Source organism: Podarcis filfolensis (assembly GCF_964270895.1).
Source record: "Podarcis filfolensis genome assembly, chromosome: 7".
In the NCBI taxonomy this organism is placed as follows: Eukaryota; Metazoa; Chordata; class Lepidosauria; order Squamata; family Lacertidae; genus Podarcis; species Podarcis filfolensis.
In genome coordinates, this window is record NC_139603.1 from 87,155,542 (window position 1) to 87,175,309 (window position 19,768).

A 19,768-nucleotide genomic window follows, 5' to 3' on the forward strand; every position below is an offset into this window, starting at 1 on the left:
GGAACCCAGGAGGATTTTTATCTTTCTGCGTGTTGTCAAGGACGATGGTGACTATTTTAATTAATCAGTACAATCCCATTAATGTACCGAAAGCTTTACAGGGAACAAAGGAAGGTCTGGTTGCTTTTAAAGGTATTTCCAGATGAGTACTTAAGTTTCTGTTTATTGCTGTTTTCGTATCTGATTTTGATGACTTCCTTCTTTCTGCATTTGTTGCTGCAAAGCAGTTTGAGACACCTTAGTTGTGACTAATCATTTTTATGCTTATTTAATCAGCGTCATTTAAAGACAAGGAGAGAGAGAGAGTGGGAATATTTGTTCAGTTCTGCTATACATACATTTCAGTTACGGTTGCCACCTGTCCCTAGAAAAACGGGATCGCCCCGTTTTTCGACAGATGTTTCCTCTATTCCATTTGGATTTCAAACAGAATGTATTTTTCCCATAATTTGAGCTTGGTCATCCCAAAATGGTGGTTGAGTTGCTGTTGGTGCACCTAATGAGGACCCCAGCCCAGTGTGAACAGCAACAGAGAAGGGGGGGAGCAATTTTCTCTCCCTCTCTTGCCTGCTCCTTCCTTCCCGCTCACTAATGCTGCCGGTCTAGTATGGTGTAGATCTGCCATAACATGGCCCCCTCTGCCCCCTGACCTGAACTCTCATTCCTCCGTGCTCAAGTCTCTTCCGACGCCAGATGGGGGTGAGGGCGGAGCTATGACTCAAGTTGGCCATGGGAACCAGTCATCTACCCCCTGGTTCCTGCCCATCTATGTGAGTCAAGGGGGAGAGTATACCTGAAGGAGCGTCTCCACCTCCATCGTCCAGCCCGGACACTGAGGTCCAGCTGCGAGGGCCTTCTGACAGTTCTCTCACTGTGAGAAGTGAGGTTACAGGGAACCAGACAGAGGGCCTTCTCGGTGGTGGCACCCGTCTTGTGGAACACCCTCCCATCAGATGTCAAGGAAACAAACAACTACCTGACTTTTAGAAGACATCTGAAGGCAACTCTGTATGGGGTAGTTTTTTAATGTTTAATGTTTTATCATGTTTTTAATATTCTGTTGGGAGCTGCCCAGAATGGCTGGGGAAACCCAGCCAGATGGGCAGGGTATAAATAAATAAAAAATTATTATTATAAGAGTGGGGTCAGGGTGGTGAGGAAGGCATGGGGCCAAATGTGGAGAAACTCCTTTCACAAAGTGGGGGATGATTTGGTGTCACAAGAGTGTGTGTGCCCCCCAATCCCTACCCCCAGCCCATCCTTGATTTTGCCTGACCTGTCCCATATTTTGCCCAAACAAAGGTGGCCACCCTAATTTCAGTAGCAGATGGAAACTACAGAGTTGTACGAAACCCAACATTGGATGGGTCTGCAGTTCCCTTGAAGGTGTAGGTGTGTTGTTTGAGGGGACTCCTTGATCTCCCTGTCACTGGAGGCTTGTGTCTTCAATTGTCAGTGGACAATCCACGAGCAAGATCCACCAGGTTACAAAAGTTGTATCCAGCAGATTCCTTGGCTCTGTTGGGAGATTCCCAGCGCAAATGGGTCACACCTGCTCAACTCCTTCAGCAGTGACTTAACTGGAGTTCAGTTGGTGTACCTCCCTCAGCCTGGCTCAGGTGGGACCCAACTGGTTGAGCTGAGCTTGGTGAATCTTTTTTGTTGTTGTTTAGTCATGTCCAATTCTTTGTGACCCCATGGACCAGAGCACACCAGGCACTCCTGTCTTCCACTGCCTCCCGCAGTTTGTTCAAACTCATGCTGGTAGCTTCGAGAACACTGTCCAACCATATCGTGCTCTGTCGTCCCCTTCTCTTGTGCCCTCCATCTTTCCCAGCATCAAGGTCTTTTCCAGGGAGTCGAGTCTTCTCATGAGGTGGCTAAAGTCTTGGAGCCTCAGCTTCAGGATCTGTCCTTCCAGTGAGCACTCAGGGCTGATTTCCTTCAGAATAGATAGGTTTGATCTTCTTGCAGTCCATGGGACTCTCAAGAGTCTCCTCCAGCACCAGAATTCAAAAGCATCAATTCTTTGGCGATCAGCCTTCTTTATGGTCCAGCTCTCACTTCCATACATCACTACTGGGAGAACCATAGCTTTAACTATATGGACCTTTGTTGGCAAGGTGATGTCTCTGCTTTGGTGAATCTTAAACCAGTGCAAACCCTGGAAAGGGGACATTCTGGGGACAAGGTGGAGATGGAGAAAAGGGTAGTGTAATTCCAATGCCTCTTTAAAGGCTTGTTTATCCTCTGCCGGGCTTATACCTGCTCAGCTTCCATTAGCCCCATGGCTGATTGGAGTTTGGATCTGGTGTTAACTTTACGCTGACTTCAGTTACACTAGCTTGCTTTACTCCAACTGACTATGTGTAGGATTGTTCCCTAGTAGTGCCTTTTACGAGCTTTGGCTGATAAGGCCATACATAGAATAATAGAATCACGGGATTGTAGAGTTGGAAGGGACCCCGGGGTCATGTAGTCCAGCCCCCCTGTGATGCAGGGATCACAACTGGACAGGAAAGTTCTTGACCACGGGGTCACTGTTATGATGCTACTGTCCACTGATGACCACAAGATTCCATTACTGCAACATGCTTCTATGATCAAGGCACTTTCAAGCAAGTACCGATTCTCTAGACATTTTTGCATCTGTCTTCACTCATAGAGCCGCTCAGGAAAGTGACAAGACCTGACACTTAGGCTAAAGCTGTGCACAAATGATCTCTCAAAATCTTCCGCTCTACTTGTAGACCAAGAAAAACCACAAATGTTTTCCCCAATTTCTCTGTCAAGGGTAGGCATTCTCCAAGAGTTTCTTGGCATAGCTGTCAACTTTTCCCTTTTTAAAAGGGAAATTCCCTTATTCCGAATAGGATTCCTCGCAAGAAAAGGGAAAAGTTGACAGCTATGTTTCTTGGGGAATGAGATTCACCGTCATCAAAACTGGCAGTAGCATGAACTTCTTTCTTTCTTTCTTCCTTTCTTTCTTTCTTTCTTTCTCCCTTACCTTTTTCTTTTCTTATTTTTTTAATTTGCAAATTTAACACACAGAAAATGGAGAAAATAATGCATAAATAATACTAATAATAACAATGGGGGAGAAACTAACATTTCACTATCTAAATACAGTAGATGCATTCATGGAGCGGGAGGATATCATAGAATCACGGAACTGTTGAGTTGGAAGGGACCCCAAGTCATCTAGTCCAACCCTCTGCAATGCAGGAATCTCAGCTAAAGCATCCATGACAGATGGCTGTCCAACCTCTGCTTTAAAACCTGCAAGGAAGGAGAGTCCACCACCTCCCACAGGAGACCATTACACTGTGAATCAGCTCTTACTATCAGAAAGTTCTTCCTGGTGTTTAGTTGGAACATCCTTTCTTGTAAATTGAAACCATTGGTTGGGTCCTACCCACCAGAGTGGGAGAAAACTGTGGGATGTGAAACACAAGAGCTGTCAAGTACAACATTCCTAGAGTGAACATGGGGAGGAATATTTGTCCAGCCAGCAGGTAAACTTCCTGTTTCCTTCTGGGCTGGGACAGACTTCCTCTGCATGTGACTAGAGGTGAGCGTGGCCTCACCTCTGCTGGTAACAACAAAAGCACAGGGCAAGACAGCCATCTCTCTCTCTTTGACTACATGCATTGAAGAAGCAACATCTGCTTAGCCAAAGATGCTCTCTTGGCCTCCAGCCAAAAGAGGACAGGGGGACTGTCTCCTTATGAGACAGTTTCCAGGTGTATGTTACTTTTCTAAGTTAAGTCTGCCTTCTGGGATCTGACTGTGAACAGAATGTGAGTAGACTCTTTTTATACTTTTATAGAAGACAGCGTTGTGTCTTATCTTTTATGAGGGAGTAAGGGTGAAATACCAGAACAGTTATTATAGAGGCTTTAGCGAGCCTGAGCAAATGCATCCGCTGCGAGTTTAGAAAAGGGGGATGTTACTCTGCTAAATTGTGAACTTGTTTGCACAAGTTGGAAAAGGCTATAATCAAACAATATATCCTCTCCTGCCTCCCTGAACATTCCCACAAAAACAAGCTTGCTCCATCTTCCATGTGAGTTCCCATCTTCCATGCACTGGTGGAGGAGGGGGCAGGGAGCGGGTTGTGAAGGAAGAAAAGAACTGAGATCCGGGAGGAAATAAATAAAAAATGGCTTAGAATAGAGGATGAGGAAAGCAAGCAGGGCAATGCAGAAGAAAAGGAAGGCGAGGGGAAAGATGGGGAGGTGAAAGCCGAACATCTTTCTCTGCTCCCAGGCAGGTTATTTAAGAGCAGAGACAGCTCTCAACCCCCAGGCAGGAGCAGCAGCAGCAGCCATTACTTCCACCCTAGTTGGAAGCATTGATTGAAAGCCCCCATGCTTCTCTCCCCATTCTTACAGCATCATATGAACTGGGGGGAGGGAGACACAAAGAGGTGCCTCTCGCACTCTTGCTACCCTCCCTGCTAGTGCACTTTGAAGTAACCTGGCAGCACCAATGCACAGCCGTAAGGGAATGAGGTGGCGCATGAGCCCAGGATCTCATGTGCCAAGGAAGATGAGTTACTCCGTTGTAAACAGAGGTCACGTTTTGTTGCTGCTGCTGCTCCTCCTGGGCTTTGGAGAGGTCAAACAGTAGAATCTCCAAACTGATGCATTTATTGATTTTAAGTAGAAAATGTACGAACCGCTTGATCTATTGGCTGTTGCCGGCTAACAGCCGTGGTGGCAGTGCTCTGCCACCATGCTCGAAGGCAGTAATGTTTCTGAATACCAGTTGCTGCGAAGTGGGGAGAATGGTGTTGTGCTCAGAACCTGCTTTGGGGGTGTTGTAAACAAAAATCTGCCCTCCCCCCCCCCCGCTTATGGGGTATCCAAGAGCCCATATAGAATCCTTACGTAGGTTCCCTATTGGTAGGAGAAAATAACAGAGGCCAACCAGAGAATATTGAGAAGCAAAGCAGCTAGTAAGCCTGATCTTTATTCATCTGTTGCAACAGGGTGCTCCCCTCACACACAGGAAAGGAGGAGAAACCAGAACCAAGGTGTGTCCGCCCTTATATAGACATTTTAAATTGCCCGCCCTGGAGTCCAAGACCAGCCCCCAGACACATCATACCTACATCACAGAAAGGGCAGTCTACAGCAGAAATCTGAGTGCGTTGTTTATCTCCTGTTGTTTATCTGCTGTCTGGCAGGTTACCTGTTAAATGCTTACTTGATTGGATACCCTGGGAAGCCTGGCCAGTCTTTTGTAATGATAAATGCTTAGTTCCTGAGCCAGGTCACTGGCTCACACCCTATTCATATCTTAAATGTGTCCTTAAGACAGGATTTGTGAAGGAAAAGACAATGGGGAGGCTTTTCCATTTTCCTTTGAGCTTGCAGAGAAAACATTTGGTCAGTTTGGGAATCAAAAAATGGATTCAGGTTGGTCTTCCTGTGCTGATCTATGTAGGTGCTCGGTTGGTACATTTATGAACATTTATTATACATCTAAGACCTTAAAATTCTTATCACAGGGGCATCCGGGTAGCTACTGTGAGAACAGGATTCTGAGCTAGGTGGGTCATTGGCCTGATCCAGGGGACTCTTCTTATGTTCTTGATCAAAACAACTGAGTCTGAGATGAGGGGGAAGAAGTAGTCTGTATGCATAGACCTTTTGAACCCTTGGATCCAGCGAGTGTTAAGATACAGGCCAGCTTTCACTGTTGAGGCGATAGGCTGGGTGATGAGCCATTAGCAGGAACAAAGGAAAGTGGATCTGTGTGAGTTAACTAGCTGGGAACTTCGACAAAGACAAAGAGTTGTAAGGTGGCAGTGATGGGACCGAGAAGTAAAGGAGGAAACTGGATAGCAGGTGCGTCAACTCCTAGGGGTGGAGGTATATTTGGCCCCCAATATCAGCTGGCAGGGGGCCAGGCCCCCTCAGTGTTTAGGGGGCAAGGTGTGACGTTAACATGAGAGTGCTGGAGGTGAAATAGTTAAACAGGTTACCCAATTAGAACCCAGGGGGTGGAGTCAGAGGGACTATAAAACCAGCTCTGGGAGAAGCTCTGGGAGGTGTTCGTTGGGAGTTCCTTGAGAAGTATGTTGGGAGTTGGGTGGTTGGTTGGAGTGGGAGTGAATTGGGCTAGAGTTGTGGGTAGGTTGAGTTGGTGTAACGAAATAGGCTGAGTCAGGAACAGTTAGGGGCTAGGCAGACAAGTAAATATCTGAGAGGTGGTTTAGTGAGTGAGAGCAGGTAATGAAAACTATAGGTCTGGATATGCACCCCATGATTGTAATTGACTGATACTGTTTATGAAACTACACACTTGTTAAACTGCAATAAATAAGCAGAAGTTTATGTTCCAATTTAACCCTGACTGGACTCAGTATTGTACCAGGTAGGGCCTGGGTGGTGGCAGCGAGAAATAAAGTGGTGGCACAGGGATCAATAGACGGTGAAACGTCCGGGGACCCTGTGTGATCGCCACACAAGGGAGGCCAGGCACAGAGCTCACCGTGGTGCAGTACAGTGGCTGGTCCTCCTGAGTATGAGAGAGGAAGCCACACCATGCTGCAATCCATTCTCTGTCAATTTCATTTCATCCCACCCCCCCACCCCCCCAAAAATGCACACCTGTACACTCTCATCAGCCACAACCAGCATGACCAATAGTCAGTTATGATGAGCTGGAGGGTCACAGGTTAGTTAACCCAGATTATTCCAGCCCCCGCTCTGATATGGTTGGAACTCCCCCCCCCCCCTTTCCAATTCCATATCAGAGTGGCAGTGCAAATTACTGGAACATGCGGAAATGGTGCAATTGACTAACAGACTAAGAGGTAATACAACACAATTATTTATTCAGGAATGGGATGTGTACAAGAGAGATCTATAAAATAATAACAGTGGTACAATGTCAACAGCAGCGTCTGAATGACTCTTGCCTAAGCGAACTGTTAAGAAACAAGTAGAAAGGTAGGAATTGTTGCAAGAAGGTATTAGAAAATGCAGAAAGAGTAAGATAATAATGATAAGTAGATTCATCACCAGAAAGGTTATATGCATTGCGAAATCATAGGAAGTCTAGTCTATGTTAGCAAAAAAGAGGGGGGGGAGATTGTATAAATTTAATTTAAATCTATTTTTTGTAAACATATTAAGATTTATGATTGTTTTCTTCTTGGCACATTGTGTATGTTATCTATGTATTTCAATAAAGCATTTAAACTGGGGGGGGGGGAGGGAGAAAACCACAGATTGCTCCAGCCCCCTTCGAGTTTTGTGAAGGCCAGAGCGTTCCCTCCGTCTCACAGCTTTTCCACATGCCATGAATCTGCACCACAATCACGTCACCCCTCAGCCTCCTAAGCTTAAGTCTTAAGGGTTTAGCTCCTTAAGTCTCATATCATAAGCCTTGTTTAAGCTGGTTGTTTAAGCTGGTCAGGGAGGCACAGCTGTGAGCGAGTTTGCTTTGTTATACCCACGGAATGTATTTTTCTCTTCTTCTTCTTCTTCTGGCCGTGAGAAGAGCGAAAGGTTGCACTGCTCAGTTTTCACATTGCCGGGTTGGAAATCTTCCTGGAAACCCAGTACACTTTTTTTGAACGCGTCTTCAATTTGAGGTTCTGATAAAAAGTTTGAAAAAGACTTGAACATGCCAGTCACTTCCCCTCTTCCTCTGGGTCCAATCCAGCCTCTGATGGAGAACATGAGGCAGATGTTGCTGCCTTTCCTCACTCTAGCCATGGCTTGGGCGCTTGGAGGCAGCAGGCAGACGCAGCCAAGAGAATGAGAAGTGCCGTCCTTGCAGGGAAGCCGGTGCGGTCTAGTGGTTAGTGTTGCAAATTACTGAAGGCCGCATACAGCATACTATTAGAATGAGAGACGAAAGATGAAGAAGTAAAATCAGTTATGATTAAATGGGCGCAAGATGTAGGTCACAACATTATGATGGAAGATTGGGAAAAGTTGTGGAAAACTCATTTAAAATTTACAGATTGTTCCCTGTTGAAGGAGAATTATATGAAGTTGACGTATAGATGGCATTTGACACCAGTGCAGTTAGGGAAAATGTACAAAACTAGTTCAAATATATGTTGGAAGTGTAAGGAAAAGGAGGGGACATTTTATCATATGTGGTGGGATTGTAATGTAATCCAAAAAAATTGGGAAATGATATACAATGAATTGAAGAAAATGTTCCATCTAACATTTATAAAAAAAACCTGAAGCATTTTTGTTAGGGATTGTAGGAAAAGACCTGCCCAAAAAGCTGAAAAATATCTTCATGTATGCGACAATGGCCGCGAGAGTTTTAATAGCACAAGGTTGGAAGAATGAAGAAATTCCAACTAAAGAATCATGGCAAGAGAAATTGATGGATTATGAAGAACTGGCAAAATTGCCACATAAGCTACAGGACAAGGATAACTGTGACTTCAAAGATTAATGGGAACCCTTTACAAAGTACTTGATGACACAACAAAGTGAATTGGGCTCCTTGGCAGGTTTTGCATAAACACTCACAAACTCTTTATTGACAATAATCAGTTAGACAATTTAAGGATTTATACAATTTTGTAACATGCAGAGAACAGTATTCACAGAGAAACCAAAGACTGTAACTGAGGGGAGTCGGGGGGGGGGGGTCCTTTATGGGAGGGTGGGGGAGGTTGGAAAATGGGGGAAATTAAGGATATGATATTTTTGGATAATATGTTTTGTTTAAATCTCTAATAAAAAATTATTAAAAAAGAACTACCCACTTTCAAAAAAATAATAATAGTGGTTAGTGTTGGACTAGGACCTGAGAGACCAGGGTTCAACCCCCCACTTGGCCACTGGGTGACCTTGGGCCAGGTCTGCCTCTCTGCCTAACCTCTCTCACAGGGCTATTGTTGTGGGGATTAAATGAGGAGGAACGAGAACTTCTGTACCTCACCTCGAGCTCCTTGGAGAAAAAATATTGGGTATAAATGCGACAAAATAAATAAATGGGCCTTGGCAGGTGCTCAGTTATGCCTAGCTTTGCTTCTGCTCCCTGTTTGATGTTTTTAAGCAAGGCTGGTTGTCCACCTTTCAGTTGACTTCCTGCATTGGCAGGTGAATTTGACTCATAGACTTTTGAGGTCCTTCCATCTCTGTGATTCCATGATTTCCACACGCATCGTTTACGCAGTTATTGCTCGGTGACTTGCAGCTGAATAGGTGAATAGACTCCACTAACTGAGTCACATCGGATGTTAAAGCTCTGTCACATCCATGATGGCTGCTGCATGCATATAAATCATCCTGACATTGTGTAGCCCATTACAAACGTGTTGGTTTTTCCCCTTGGTTGAGTTGGAGTTCTTCTGTGAACTAGAATGATGCAGTTATCTAAAGGTCTTTCTCTGGCCACTTCAACTCTTCTCGAAAGAATGATCGGTGAATTTCTGAATAAAGAATTCTAGGAGTGTGTGGAGCCTATCATTTTATGTCTAGCTTTTCTATTCAACCATATGTTTGTAGAATCTCCATGGAGTTTCTAGAATAGTCTTTCTTCCAGAAACCTGTGGTAGGCAATGAACTCTCCAAAGCATACCTACCACCGATTTCATTTGGTTGTGTGATTGTTTTTCAACCTGCTCACAACTAGGTTTGCCCATGAGTTTCTGCCTCCAGCTACTACCCCTTCTGACTAACTTTGTGCATGCTGACCACAAAATAGCTTTCCCCCCTCCCTGATAGAAGGTAAATCAGACAGAATCAAACAGAAGGAGAGTTTGGGATTAATGTCTGCAGAATCAGAATTACAATATCCAGGTCAGAAATCACGCGTGTTGAATTATTATTACCACATCATCACCAGGAAATATCTTGCAGAATGTAGGTCACCTGCTCTTTCAAGTATACTCATGGTTTTTATTTCCTCTCTTTCAGAACACAGAAAAAGTGCTCGTCCCTTCGGTCACGTTAATCGTAGGCTGTGGAGTGTCTTCCTTGACTCTCTTGCTTTTGATAATCATATACATCTCAGTCTGGAGGTAAAGGTTCTACTCTTCTCCATTCATAAATACGTATTCTCATTTGCATATTTGTATCTCAGTCTGAAACCATAAATCTATTGTTACTTTTCGTCATTCCTAGCGATGTCTACAGCACACTCTAATGCTCTGTGGTAATTCATTTATGCATTATCTTAATTACTGGCAGAGATAAGAAGGCATTTGGAAGTCATGAGGTCTACTGTGCATCGTGAGACAATTGTAGGTGTGTTTGTAACCTCCCTAAGAAATTTCCCTAGACTTAACTGGAGTGCCAATTTATACTTCACCAAAAAGGGGAGTAAAAAAACCCCACACCATACAGATATACATATTCTTTTATTCATCTCTAATGATCAGTGGATCAAGGTCCGTATAGTTAAAGCTATGGTTTTCCCAGTAGTGATGTATGGAAGTGAGAACTGGCCATAAAGAAGGCTGATCTCCGGAGAATTGATGCTTTTGAATTCTGGTGCTGGAGGAGACTCTTGAGAGTCCCATGGACTGCAAGAAGATCAAACCTATCCATTCTTAAGGAAATCAGCCCTGAGTGCTCACTGGAAGGACAGATCCTGAAGCTGAGGCTCCAAGACTTTGGCCACCTCATGAGAAGAGAAGACTCCCTGGAAAAGACCCTGATGTTGGAAAAGATGGAGGGCACAAGGAGAAGGGGACGACAGAGGACGAGATGGTGGGACAGTGTTCTCAAAGCTACCAGCATGAGTTTGACCAAACTGCGGGAGACAGTGGAAGACAGGAGTGCCTGGCGTGCTCTGGTCCATGGGGTCACGAAGAGTCGGACACAACTAAACGACTAAACAACAACAATGATCAGCTAATTGTCTGAGTTTGAATGGCTGGATTGTCCAAGACTGCAAAACCAGTTGTGCAGTGTGTTGCCTAGGGCTCTGCCTCAGTTGTAGTGCAGGTGTGTGTAGCTTAGGATACCCTATGAACTCCCAGCACCCCATGGATCAGGCCCATGGTTGGCAATAAAGCTTTAATAGTGATCGTGTTCTGAATAAAGCAAAGTAGGAGTGAGGGAACCTGAGGCCCTCCAGATGTTACTGAACTCCAACTCTCATCACTTCTGATAACAACTTTCCTAAGAGTTCCCAAACTCCACCCCATCTGTTTACCAAGAAGCAGCACTGGGTGGAGGAATGTCAGAAAGAGTTGCTTAATCATTTTTCTCTTGCCCACCAGCCCATGACTTTATTTTTATCCATTTAGTGAACACCGCCAACTTGGGATGGCTTTAAAAGAGGATTGGACAAATTCATGGAGGACAAGTCCATGATGCTATGCACCACCACCCCATCCACTGTTGGAGGCCCTAGGGTTGGAACTGCAGATAGGAAGAAAGCTGCTATACTCAGATTCTGTGTGTGGTCTTCTATTGGTTGACCACCATGAGAACAGTTTGCTGGATTAGATGAGCCATTGTCCTGATCTAGTAGTGCTCTTACATTCAGATAGAAATAATCTAAAGCTAAGGCTATCCATGGGGAGGGACATTGTGGATCTGGGACCATCCATCTGGTGGTGTGATGGCCTGGGACTTGGGCTCGGACTCGGAGCCAGAGGAGTCTCAATCCACACCAGGTCCTTTGCCTCAGGCGGCATCTGAACCTAGTCTGGGGCCTGATTCTGAAGAGTCCCAGTCTGCACATGTTCCCCTGCAACAAGCACCAACTGGGCTGAGTCAGGGGCCTGAGCCTGCCCTGGCTCCAGATGCGGGGATTACCTCGTTGCCTTCAGCTGGGCCATCACTCACAGCTGCTCCACTACCGGTTGGGTCAGGAGAGGCTGAGGCGGCCTCTGGGTCTAGTAACCCACTGACGTCTCCCGAGCTGCAGAGACTGAGGTCTGAGAGAAGGAGAGACCTGAGTACTCGCAGGAGGAGTGCTCGCCTTCGGGAGAAACAGGGAGGTGAGTCACTGGGGGATCAGGACCGGCCGTTACCCTGACAAAGATAAAAGGCTGTCGGACCCCGCCCCAGGTTGCAGGAGCAACATTGCTGTTTGCCGGAACCTGTCTGAGATCATGTGCCTGACCTCGCCTGGTTTCCTGCCTCATGTCCTGCCTTGACCCTGTCGGACTGACTCCTCACAGAACCCTTGGATTTGGGACCGGACCTGGACCGTGTTACTCGGGTTACCCCCAGGCCCAGCACAGGTGGAGAATAAAGCTATCATTGATTCCTAGGCATGGTGACTGTATTCTACCTCCACCATCAATCACCGTATTCCTCTTTATAACAGCTTCTGGGAATCACAACTAGGAGAGAGCTGTTGCGGTCTAGTCCTGCTTGCGGACTTCCCAGTTTCGTTGGCCACTGTGAGAACAGGATGTTGGACTAGATGGGCCTTTGGCCTGACCCAGTAGGGCTATTCTGCTATTCCCGTGCTCATTTTACACAGAGTTAAACCTGGGTTTGCCACCACACATACACACAATAAGACAATACAACACAGTTAGGGAGCTAGAATTGGGAATAGAAAAGGTTTCTATGGTTGAGAGTTGGAGTGGTCTCCCATGTCTGCTTCCGTCTTTCCAAAATTGTGAGGGCATTTCGTTAAATCTGGGAGACAAATATGCAGTGCAAACAGGTCTCCTCTTAGTGGCTGGTGTCCTCCAAGAAAGAATTGCAGAGGGGAATATATGCCATAGATGGAAGCCCATCTGCCCTTACTCCTGGGTAAAGCATCATTGCCATTGGGAAGAGGCATAGCTAAGTGGTAGAGCATCTGCTTTTTGCATCAAAGGTCCAAGGTTCTATCGCTGGCATCTCCAGGGCATGTCCACTGCCAGGCAGTGTAGACATTACTGAGCCACGTGGACCAAGGACAGCTTATTATTCCATGAAGCAAACAGAAGAAAAACACAGTGAACCAGGAGTGGGGCTTTTTTTCACCCCTTCTTCAGTTCCGCAGCCAATATTTCCAAGGGCTTCCAGCTCAGAGCAGCATGCATCTGTCACTACCCTGGATCCTAGTTGCAATTGGCCGCTGGCTGGCTGAGCTACAATCTCACGTTTTAATAATCCGAGGTTTTGCAGCCTTTGCCACTTTGCAGCCTCCTCTAGGCTTATAGCCAGCGGGAAGCTTAACCCGTTGACACCGTTTCTTCAGATTGATCTATGTCCAGACCCAGGGGACCGCAGACATGCTTCCAGCAGTGACAAATAGCAGAGAGGCAAGAATCTTTGGGAGTGGGGGATGGGGAGTGGATTCCTCTCTCTGTGTGTGTGCACATTCATGTGTGTCTAGATCCCTTGTACATCTAGGTAAGGTAATGGTTTCATTTGGAATGGCCGTGAATCACATGTGACCCAGCAAGCCAAGCCGAAACCCAGTGACATAAAAAGTCCCTGCTGGATCAGGCCAGTGGCCCAACTGGTCCAGCATCCTATTCTCACGGTGGCCAGCCAGCAAGCAGGACTCTCTCCCTACACGTGGTTTCCAGCATCTGGAATTCAGAAGTGATGCTGTCTCCAGCTGTGGAGCCAGTGCAGAGCCATCTTGTCTGGTAGCCATTGATAGCCCTCTCCATGAATTTGTCTAATCTTTTTAAAAAGGTTGGTGGTCACCACTGTCTCCTGTGGGAATGAGTTCCGGAGTTTAACTATGAACTGGAGGAGGAGGAGGAGGAGGAGGAGGAGGAGGAGGAGGAGAGGAAGAAGAAGAAGAAGAAGAAGAAAAAGAAGACCTCATCCACCCATCTGGCTGGGTTTCCCCAGCCACTCTGGGTGGCTTACTTAATCGCTGTCTATTATAACTTACAAAAGTGCTTTTTTTTCAGTACAGTCATACATCGGGTTGAAGTTGCTTCAGGTTGAGCGCTTTTGGGTTGCGCTCCGCGGCGACCCGGAAGTAACGGAACGCAGTCAAAATGACATCAAGCGCATGCGCGGAAGCAGCGAATCGTGACCCATGCATGCGCAGACGCGGGTTGTGTTTACTTCAGGATGCGAACAGGGCTCTGGAACGGATTGTATAGCAAAATATAGATAATTTGCTTCCAATTATGGGCGCCTCCAGACACTTAGTTTGTTGTTGTTTTGCAAGCAACATGTCACTGATGCACATAATAATAAGGTCGGGCTCTATCCAGTGCTGGAGCTCTGCTGGTGCAATGGGTTTCATGTGTAAATGGAGCTTTCTCTTCCTGTTATCTGGCCCCCTCCAGTCTCCTGTGCACCCACGGAATCAGTTCTGGAGGGTTAAGAAAGAGTAGGGAGAGGAGAGGAAACAGAAGTCTCATTGCACCTGCAGAACTGTGCCCACAGAGCATTGAATACAACCCACAATCATAAAAGTCATTCACATGCACATTCACACTGCAGAAAGCTAATCTAAACACATGATTTTGCATATAATGTCATTTTAGCTGGTTACATTGGGGGAAGGAGTCAGTTTGCCCCAGCCTTCCTCTGCTGTGGCAGCTCCCTCTGTGTGTTTGCCCCCCAAAACACGACATGGCACAACTGTGCAGTTTCCATTCCCTCTCCTCCTTGAAGTCCTGCTGAAATTACACGGGCTGTAATTTTGTGGTGGTGGCGGCGGCGGCAGCTGTCAACTCAAGCCAGTATCATCATCATCATCATCATCATCATCATCATCATCATCATCATCATATAATTTATTATTTGTACCCCACCCATCTGGCTGGGTTTCCCCAGCCACTCTGGGCGGCTTCCAACAAAGATGAAAGATACACTAAAATGTCACATATTAAAAACTTCCCTGAACAGGGCTGCCTTCAGATCAGGAACAACTTCCTTGAGTTTGTAGACCAGCTGGCTGCTTTCCTGCAGCCGGATGTGGCCCGAGGTCCACCAGCTGCCAACCCTTAGTAGGACAGAACAAACAGAAATGTGGGGCTTGAAAGGAACTGAAAATCACCCAGCATTGTGCCTTGAAACCAAGATGAGGTCCTCTATATCCAGGGGTGACACCTCCCACTTTGCTGCTTGAGGCAAAATGGGAACATGCCACCTTGCTTCCTCGCTGCCATCCTGGCACTGCCTCTGCCAGCACCCACTAAGTGCTGGTAGCTGTGCTGACCTCTGGTGAGATTTTGCGAGATCTCGCCAAAGTCTCATGAGAGTTGATGCACTCCATGAGATTTCAACAAGATCTTGCTGGAAAGAAGAAGAAGAGTTTGGATTTGATATCCCACCTTTCACTCCCCTTCAGGAGTCTCAAAGTGGCTAACATTCTCCTTTCCCTTCCTCCCCCACAACAAACACTCTGTGAGGTGAGTGGGGCTGAGAGACTTCAGAGAAGTGTGACTGGCCCAAGGTCACCCAGCAGCTGTATGTGGAGGAGCGGAGACGCGAACCCGGTTCCCCAGATTACGAGACTACCGCTCTTAACCACTACACCACACTGACAGCAAACTGGTGCTGCTGTCAGTCCCCCTTCTCTGCTGGCAGCGGGGGTGGCAGGAAGGGTGTCGGAGGCACAGTGGGTTCTGCTTCTAGGGCTTCCAGGGCTCCCGCCTCATCACTGGACCCCAGCTAAGCACATCACCCAGGTTATGTGATTCCACAGGCAATGAGGTCTTTGTGGAGAGGTGTGTCTTGCTTCAAGCTGAAGTGACCGTGAGTTTGCAGGCCAAGGGGTAAATTTGCAGAAACTCGTTTTCCATGACAGGGTAATTGTTGCTGTCATTTCATGGAAGAGATCATGGATTTCAGATTGGGAAAGGACCACAGCTCAGTGGTAGAGCATCTGTTTTTCATGCAGAACATCTCAGGTGGAATCACTGGCAACTTCTATCTGAAATCCTGAAGAGGAACTGCCAGTCAGTGTGGACAATATTGAGCTAGATGGACCAATTGGTCTGACTTGGTATACAACAGCTTCTCCTGGCCCATGGGCTCTTGGAAATGGATCATATGTTGCAGGTTGAGGATTAAAGAATGTTCTTGCCAGTCTTTACCACAAGGTCCCAGGGTAGGTGACAACCATATAAACACGTGGCATTAAAATCCAGTAGTGCAACTTAAAATCAAAGATCAATAAATAGCGGTGGTCCTGCACACAACAATCACAAAAATCTTAACTGTCGAATGACAAGGTAAAGAGGTCAACTTCAGGAAACAGTGGAAACTATGCAATGAAGATGGTGGATACACCTCTGTAGGTGCATTCCATATTTTGGGAGCTGCCTCAGAGAGAACTCTCCCCTGAGCTGCCAGCCACAATGCTATGGAAGGCAGCAAAGCTACCAAGCAGGCACCTTCTGCCTATCTTAATCTCTGGGTGTGTCTGTAAGGAAGGAGATGGTCCTTGCTCAAGTTAAAGGTAAAGGGACCCCTGACCACTAGGTCCAGTTGTGGCCAACTCTGGGGTTGCGGTGCTCATCTTGCTTTATTGGCCAAGGGAGCCGGCGTACAGCTTCCGGGTCCTGTGGCCAGCATGACTAAGCTGCTTCTGGCAAACCAGAGCAGCGCACGGAAACACCGTTTACCTTTTCGCCGGAGTGGAACCTATTTATCTACTTGCACTTTGACGTGCTTTCAAACTGCTAGGTTGGCAGGAGCAGGGACCGAGCAATGGGAGCTCACCCCGTCGCGGGGATTCGAACCGCCAACCTTCTGATCGGCAAGTCCTAGGCTCTGTGGTTTAACCCACAGTGTCACCTGTGTCCCTTGCTTAAGTTACATAGACATTAAACATGAATGTGATCACCTTGAATTGGGTCTGTAAGCTAACAGGTCCCATGAGGGTCACAGCCAGAGATGTTGCAGGGGAATTCAATTCAGTTCATCGTTTAAAGGTATAACAACCTCATTTGCACTTTCCAGTATGATACGCAGACTGAAACACAGGCTTCTTTCAAAATTCGTATTTCTCCAAATTTTGTAGTGCAGTGTTCCAGCCTAGTAATGTGTGCAGAAATGCATGTACTAGGTAGGGAACAGTGTGCATTAAACTGCATTGCATTAGGGGAAACTGCCTTGCAAGAAAGTGTATACCATGTAAAGGTGCATACAAAATGTGCACAAGGAGAAGTTCTCACTAGACGGATTTTCATGTGGTCCTTTTCAACAAAATGTGGAGAATTTAAGATAAAAAAAGTGGGGCATTGAGTGAAATTGAATCTGGCAGATTTCCCCATTCCCATGACCAGCCTTTTGACAATTTGCAGATCATGGATCTAAGGCTCTTTCCTTCTGTCTACCCTTTTCTTCGTCTTCTGTAGGTACATCCGTTCCGAACGTTCCGTCATCCTTATCAACTTCTGCCTCTCCATCATATCTTCCAACGCTCTCATCCTGATTGGGCAAACCCAGACCCGGAATAAGGTAGGAATTTTCCCAGGTTTCTTTGTTGTCGCTGTTAGATACGATAGCTGAACTCCCAGGGAGAGACATTCATTTGCTTTCCTTCTGCTCATTATTTCATTCTCTGAACATTGCCACTGAATGGCAAATTACACATGTATCACCTTTAAGAATCTGGGGAGCATCTTTACTGTTTCTAAGAAGAATAAAGAGAAAGACTTCAGCTGTGATGCATTTTGAGTTTCTGCCTAGAGTTAGCTCTCTCTGACTCCCACCGCCCCAGTCCCCTTGGCACTTTCCTGCAAGAACAGGACCAGTTTGCGAGGTTCAGTGGTTTCTATCTCTCAAATTCAAAAAGACAGATTGACCAAAGGGAGGCAGAGGAGAATGTTCCACTTAATAAACGTTCTGCTCTTGCATAGCACCCCTTTCATACACCAAGCCTGGAGCCAGTTGCTGACCTTAATTAAGAAACCCTAACCCACACTCATTGCCTAGGTAGGTGAATAGGAGGGAATGTATTCCAAATGTTGTGGAAGCTTTTAAATGGCTTTTAAACATGTTTTGGAGAAATTTGGAGAAGGTCTATGAGCCATTAGAGCTCAATTGAACCTCCATGTGCTTCAACGGCATACCTTTGAACAATAGCTATTGTGGACACACAGACAAAAGAAGAAGAAGAGAAAAATGATCTTGCAAAGCAGTCCTTAAGTTGATGCAGATTCAGGGCCTGGGTAGTGTCTGCAAGAATGGAGATGGTGGTGAATATCAGGGCTGTGCTCTGCCTGGATTTCAAACTGAACTGGGCCCATTTGGGCCCATGTGGGATTTGGCTGAAATGTATTGAGGTAGCCCAAGTTTCAAAGTATTCAAAGGCTGTAGGTACATCTGTTCCGAAATATTCAAAGGCTGTCAAAAAGCAGGACAGTTGTGCAACTGAGGAGGAGGGAGGAGGAGATGTATGCTGGATCTGGCAGCACCATCCTGGACTGGACTACCAAATTTGGACTACCACTAGCCTTGACAGGACTACCAGACTTTTCTGGTCCTGGCCCTGCTCTGTAGGACGCAACATCCCCATCCTAACTGTGCGTGGCCAGACTGCAACTTGGAAGCCTAGAAAGGACACTGTGTTTAAAATAATTTAGCAGTCAGTTACTGCACATGGAAGTAGCTGTTTTTGGCTACTGTGGTTAGGAGCCATCTGCCTCCACAAAATATTTTACTCCCATTTATGAGATGTTGGGTGGAATTCAACATCACACTAAGTGGATAGCATCATTCATTCATTTATTCAGTCATTCAGTCAGTCTCTATACCACCCTTCATCCGATGATCACAGGGCAGTTTACAATATAAAAACACACACACAAAATACACACCATTGTGCCAAACAAAAACAATAGAAGTGTGATTGCACACGAAAGCTCATACCAATAACAAACTTAGTTGGTCTCTAAGGTGCTACTGGAAGGATTTTTTTTATTTTGTTTCGACTACGGCAGACCAACATGGCTACCTACCTGAAACCCCCCAAAAAAGATTGTTTAATTAATCAAAAGCAGTTTCAGCTTGCCAGATGGAATGATCCTCTTTATCCTCCCCCTGAATGCTGTTCTGGGGGTTCTCCTGATCCCCCCAGAACAACTTTTTGGGAGAGAGTGAGAGACATGTGGTGAGAGGAGAAGGGGTTAAGTCCCATCGTGTGAGCAGAATTCCTTGTTTAGAGCTTCTGCTGCTAGGACACATTCGGTGAATCCTGCCCATCAATGCTCACTGCTTCAGCATTTTTGTGGCTATACATTCCAGAGGTCAGTTATGGACAGAAAGACTAACCCTTTGACTTTTCTTAAGCTTGCTGCATTTCCAGTGCCATCAACAACCACTAGGAGCAAATAACCAACAGAATAACAGCAGCAGTAACAACGACCAGGTTTGCAGGTCACATCAAAGTGTAGTTTAATACATCAGCATTAAACCATGGTTTGTTTTAAACAACGGTTTAATGTGATGTGCAAATTGGGTCGATTTAAATTCTCAACTGCAAAGGAAGAAAAGTCAGGGACAAGCTGGGCAAAGAGGCAATGTTGGGTAGTGGTTAGGGTGTTGGACTAGGAACTGGGAGACTAGGGTTCAAATCCTTGCTCGACCATGAAGCTCACTGGGTGACCTTGAGCCTGTCACTCCCTCTCAGCCTAACCCACCTCACATGGTTGTTGCGAAGATTAAATAAGGACCGAGAGAACCATGTGACCACCTCAAGCTCCTTGGAAGAAAAGGTGGGATATGAATGGAATTAATAAATAAAATATTCTGAACTCCGTATCAAACATTTATGCCAACTTCTTTTAAAGGCATTCAAATTATGGACAGCTTTCGATGAAATCTGTCGATCACCGTCGATCTGAAAGTGAGAAATAGCTGTTGGGCAAATCTGGCACCAACTTTTCCCAAGTGAA

General features: G+C 46.0%; 1 protein-coding gene across 8 annotated transcripts in view; it reads left to right on the plus strand.

Moving 5' to 3' along the window:
- Nucleotides 1-19,768, plus strand: part of ADGRB1 (adhesion G protein-coupled receptor B1) — a 390,585-nt gene that overhangs the window by 303,811 nt on the left and 67,006 nt on the right. For all 8 annotated transcript variants that reach the window (XM_083621823.1, XM_083621822.1, XM_083621821.1 and 5 more), the window contains exons 19-20: nt 9,909-10,012; nt 17,228-17,330. In XM_083621823.1, coding sequence (XP_083477949.1) covers nt 9,909-10,012; nt 17,228-17,330 — 207 coding nt within the window. The remainder of the gene's footprint in view (nt 1-9,908; nt 10,013-17,227; nt 17,331-19,768) is intronic.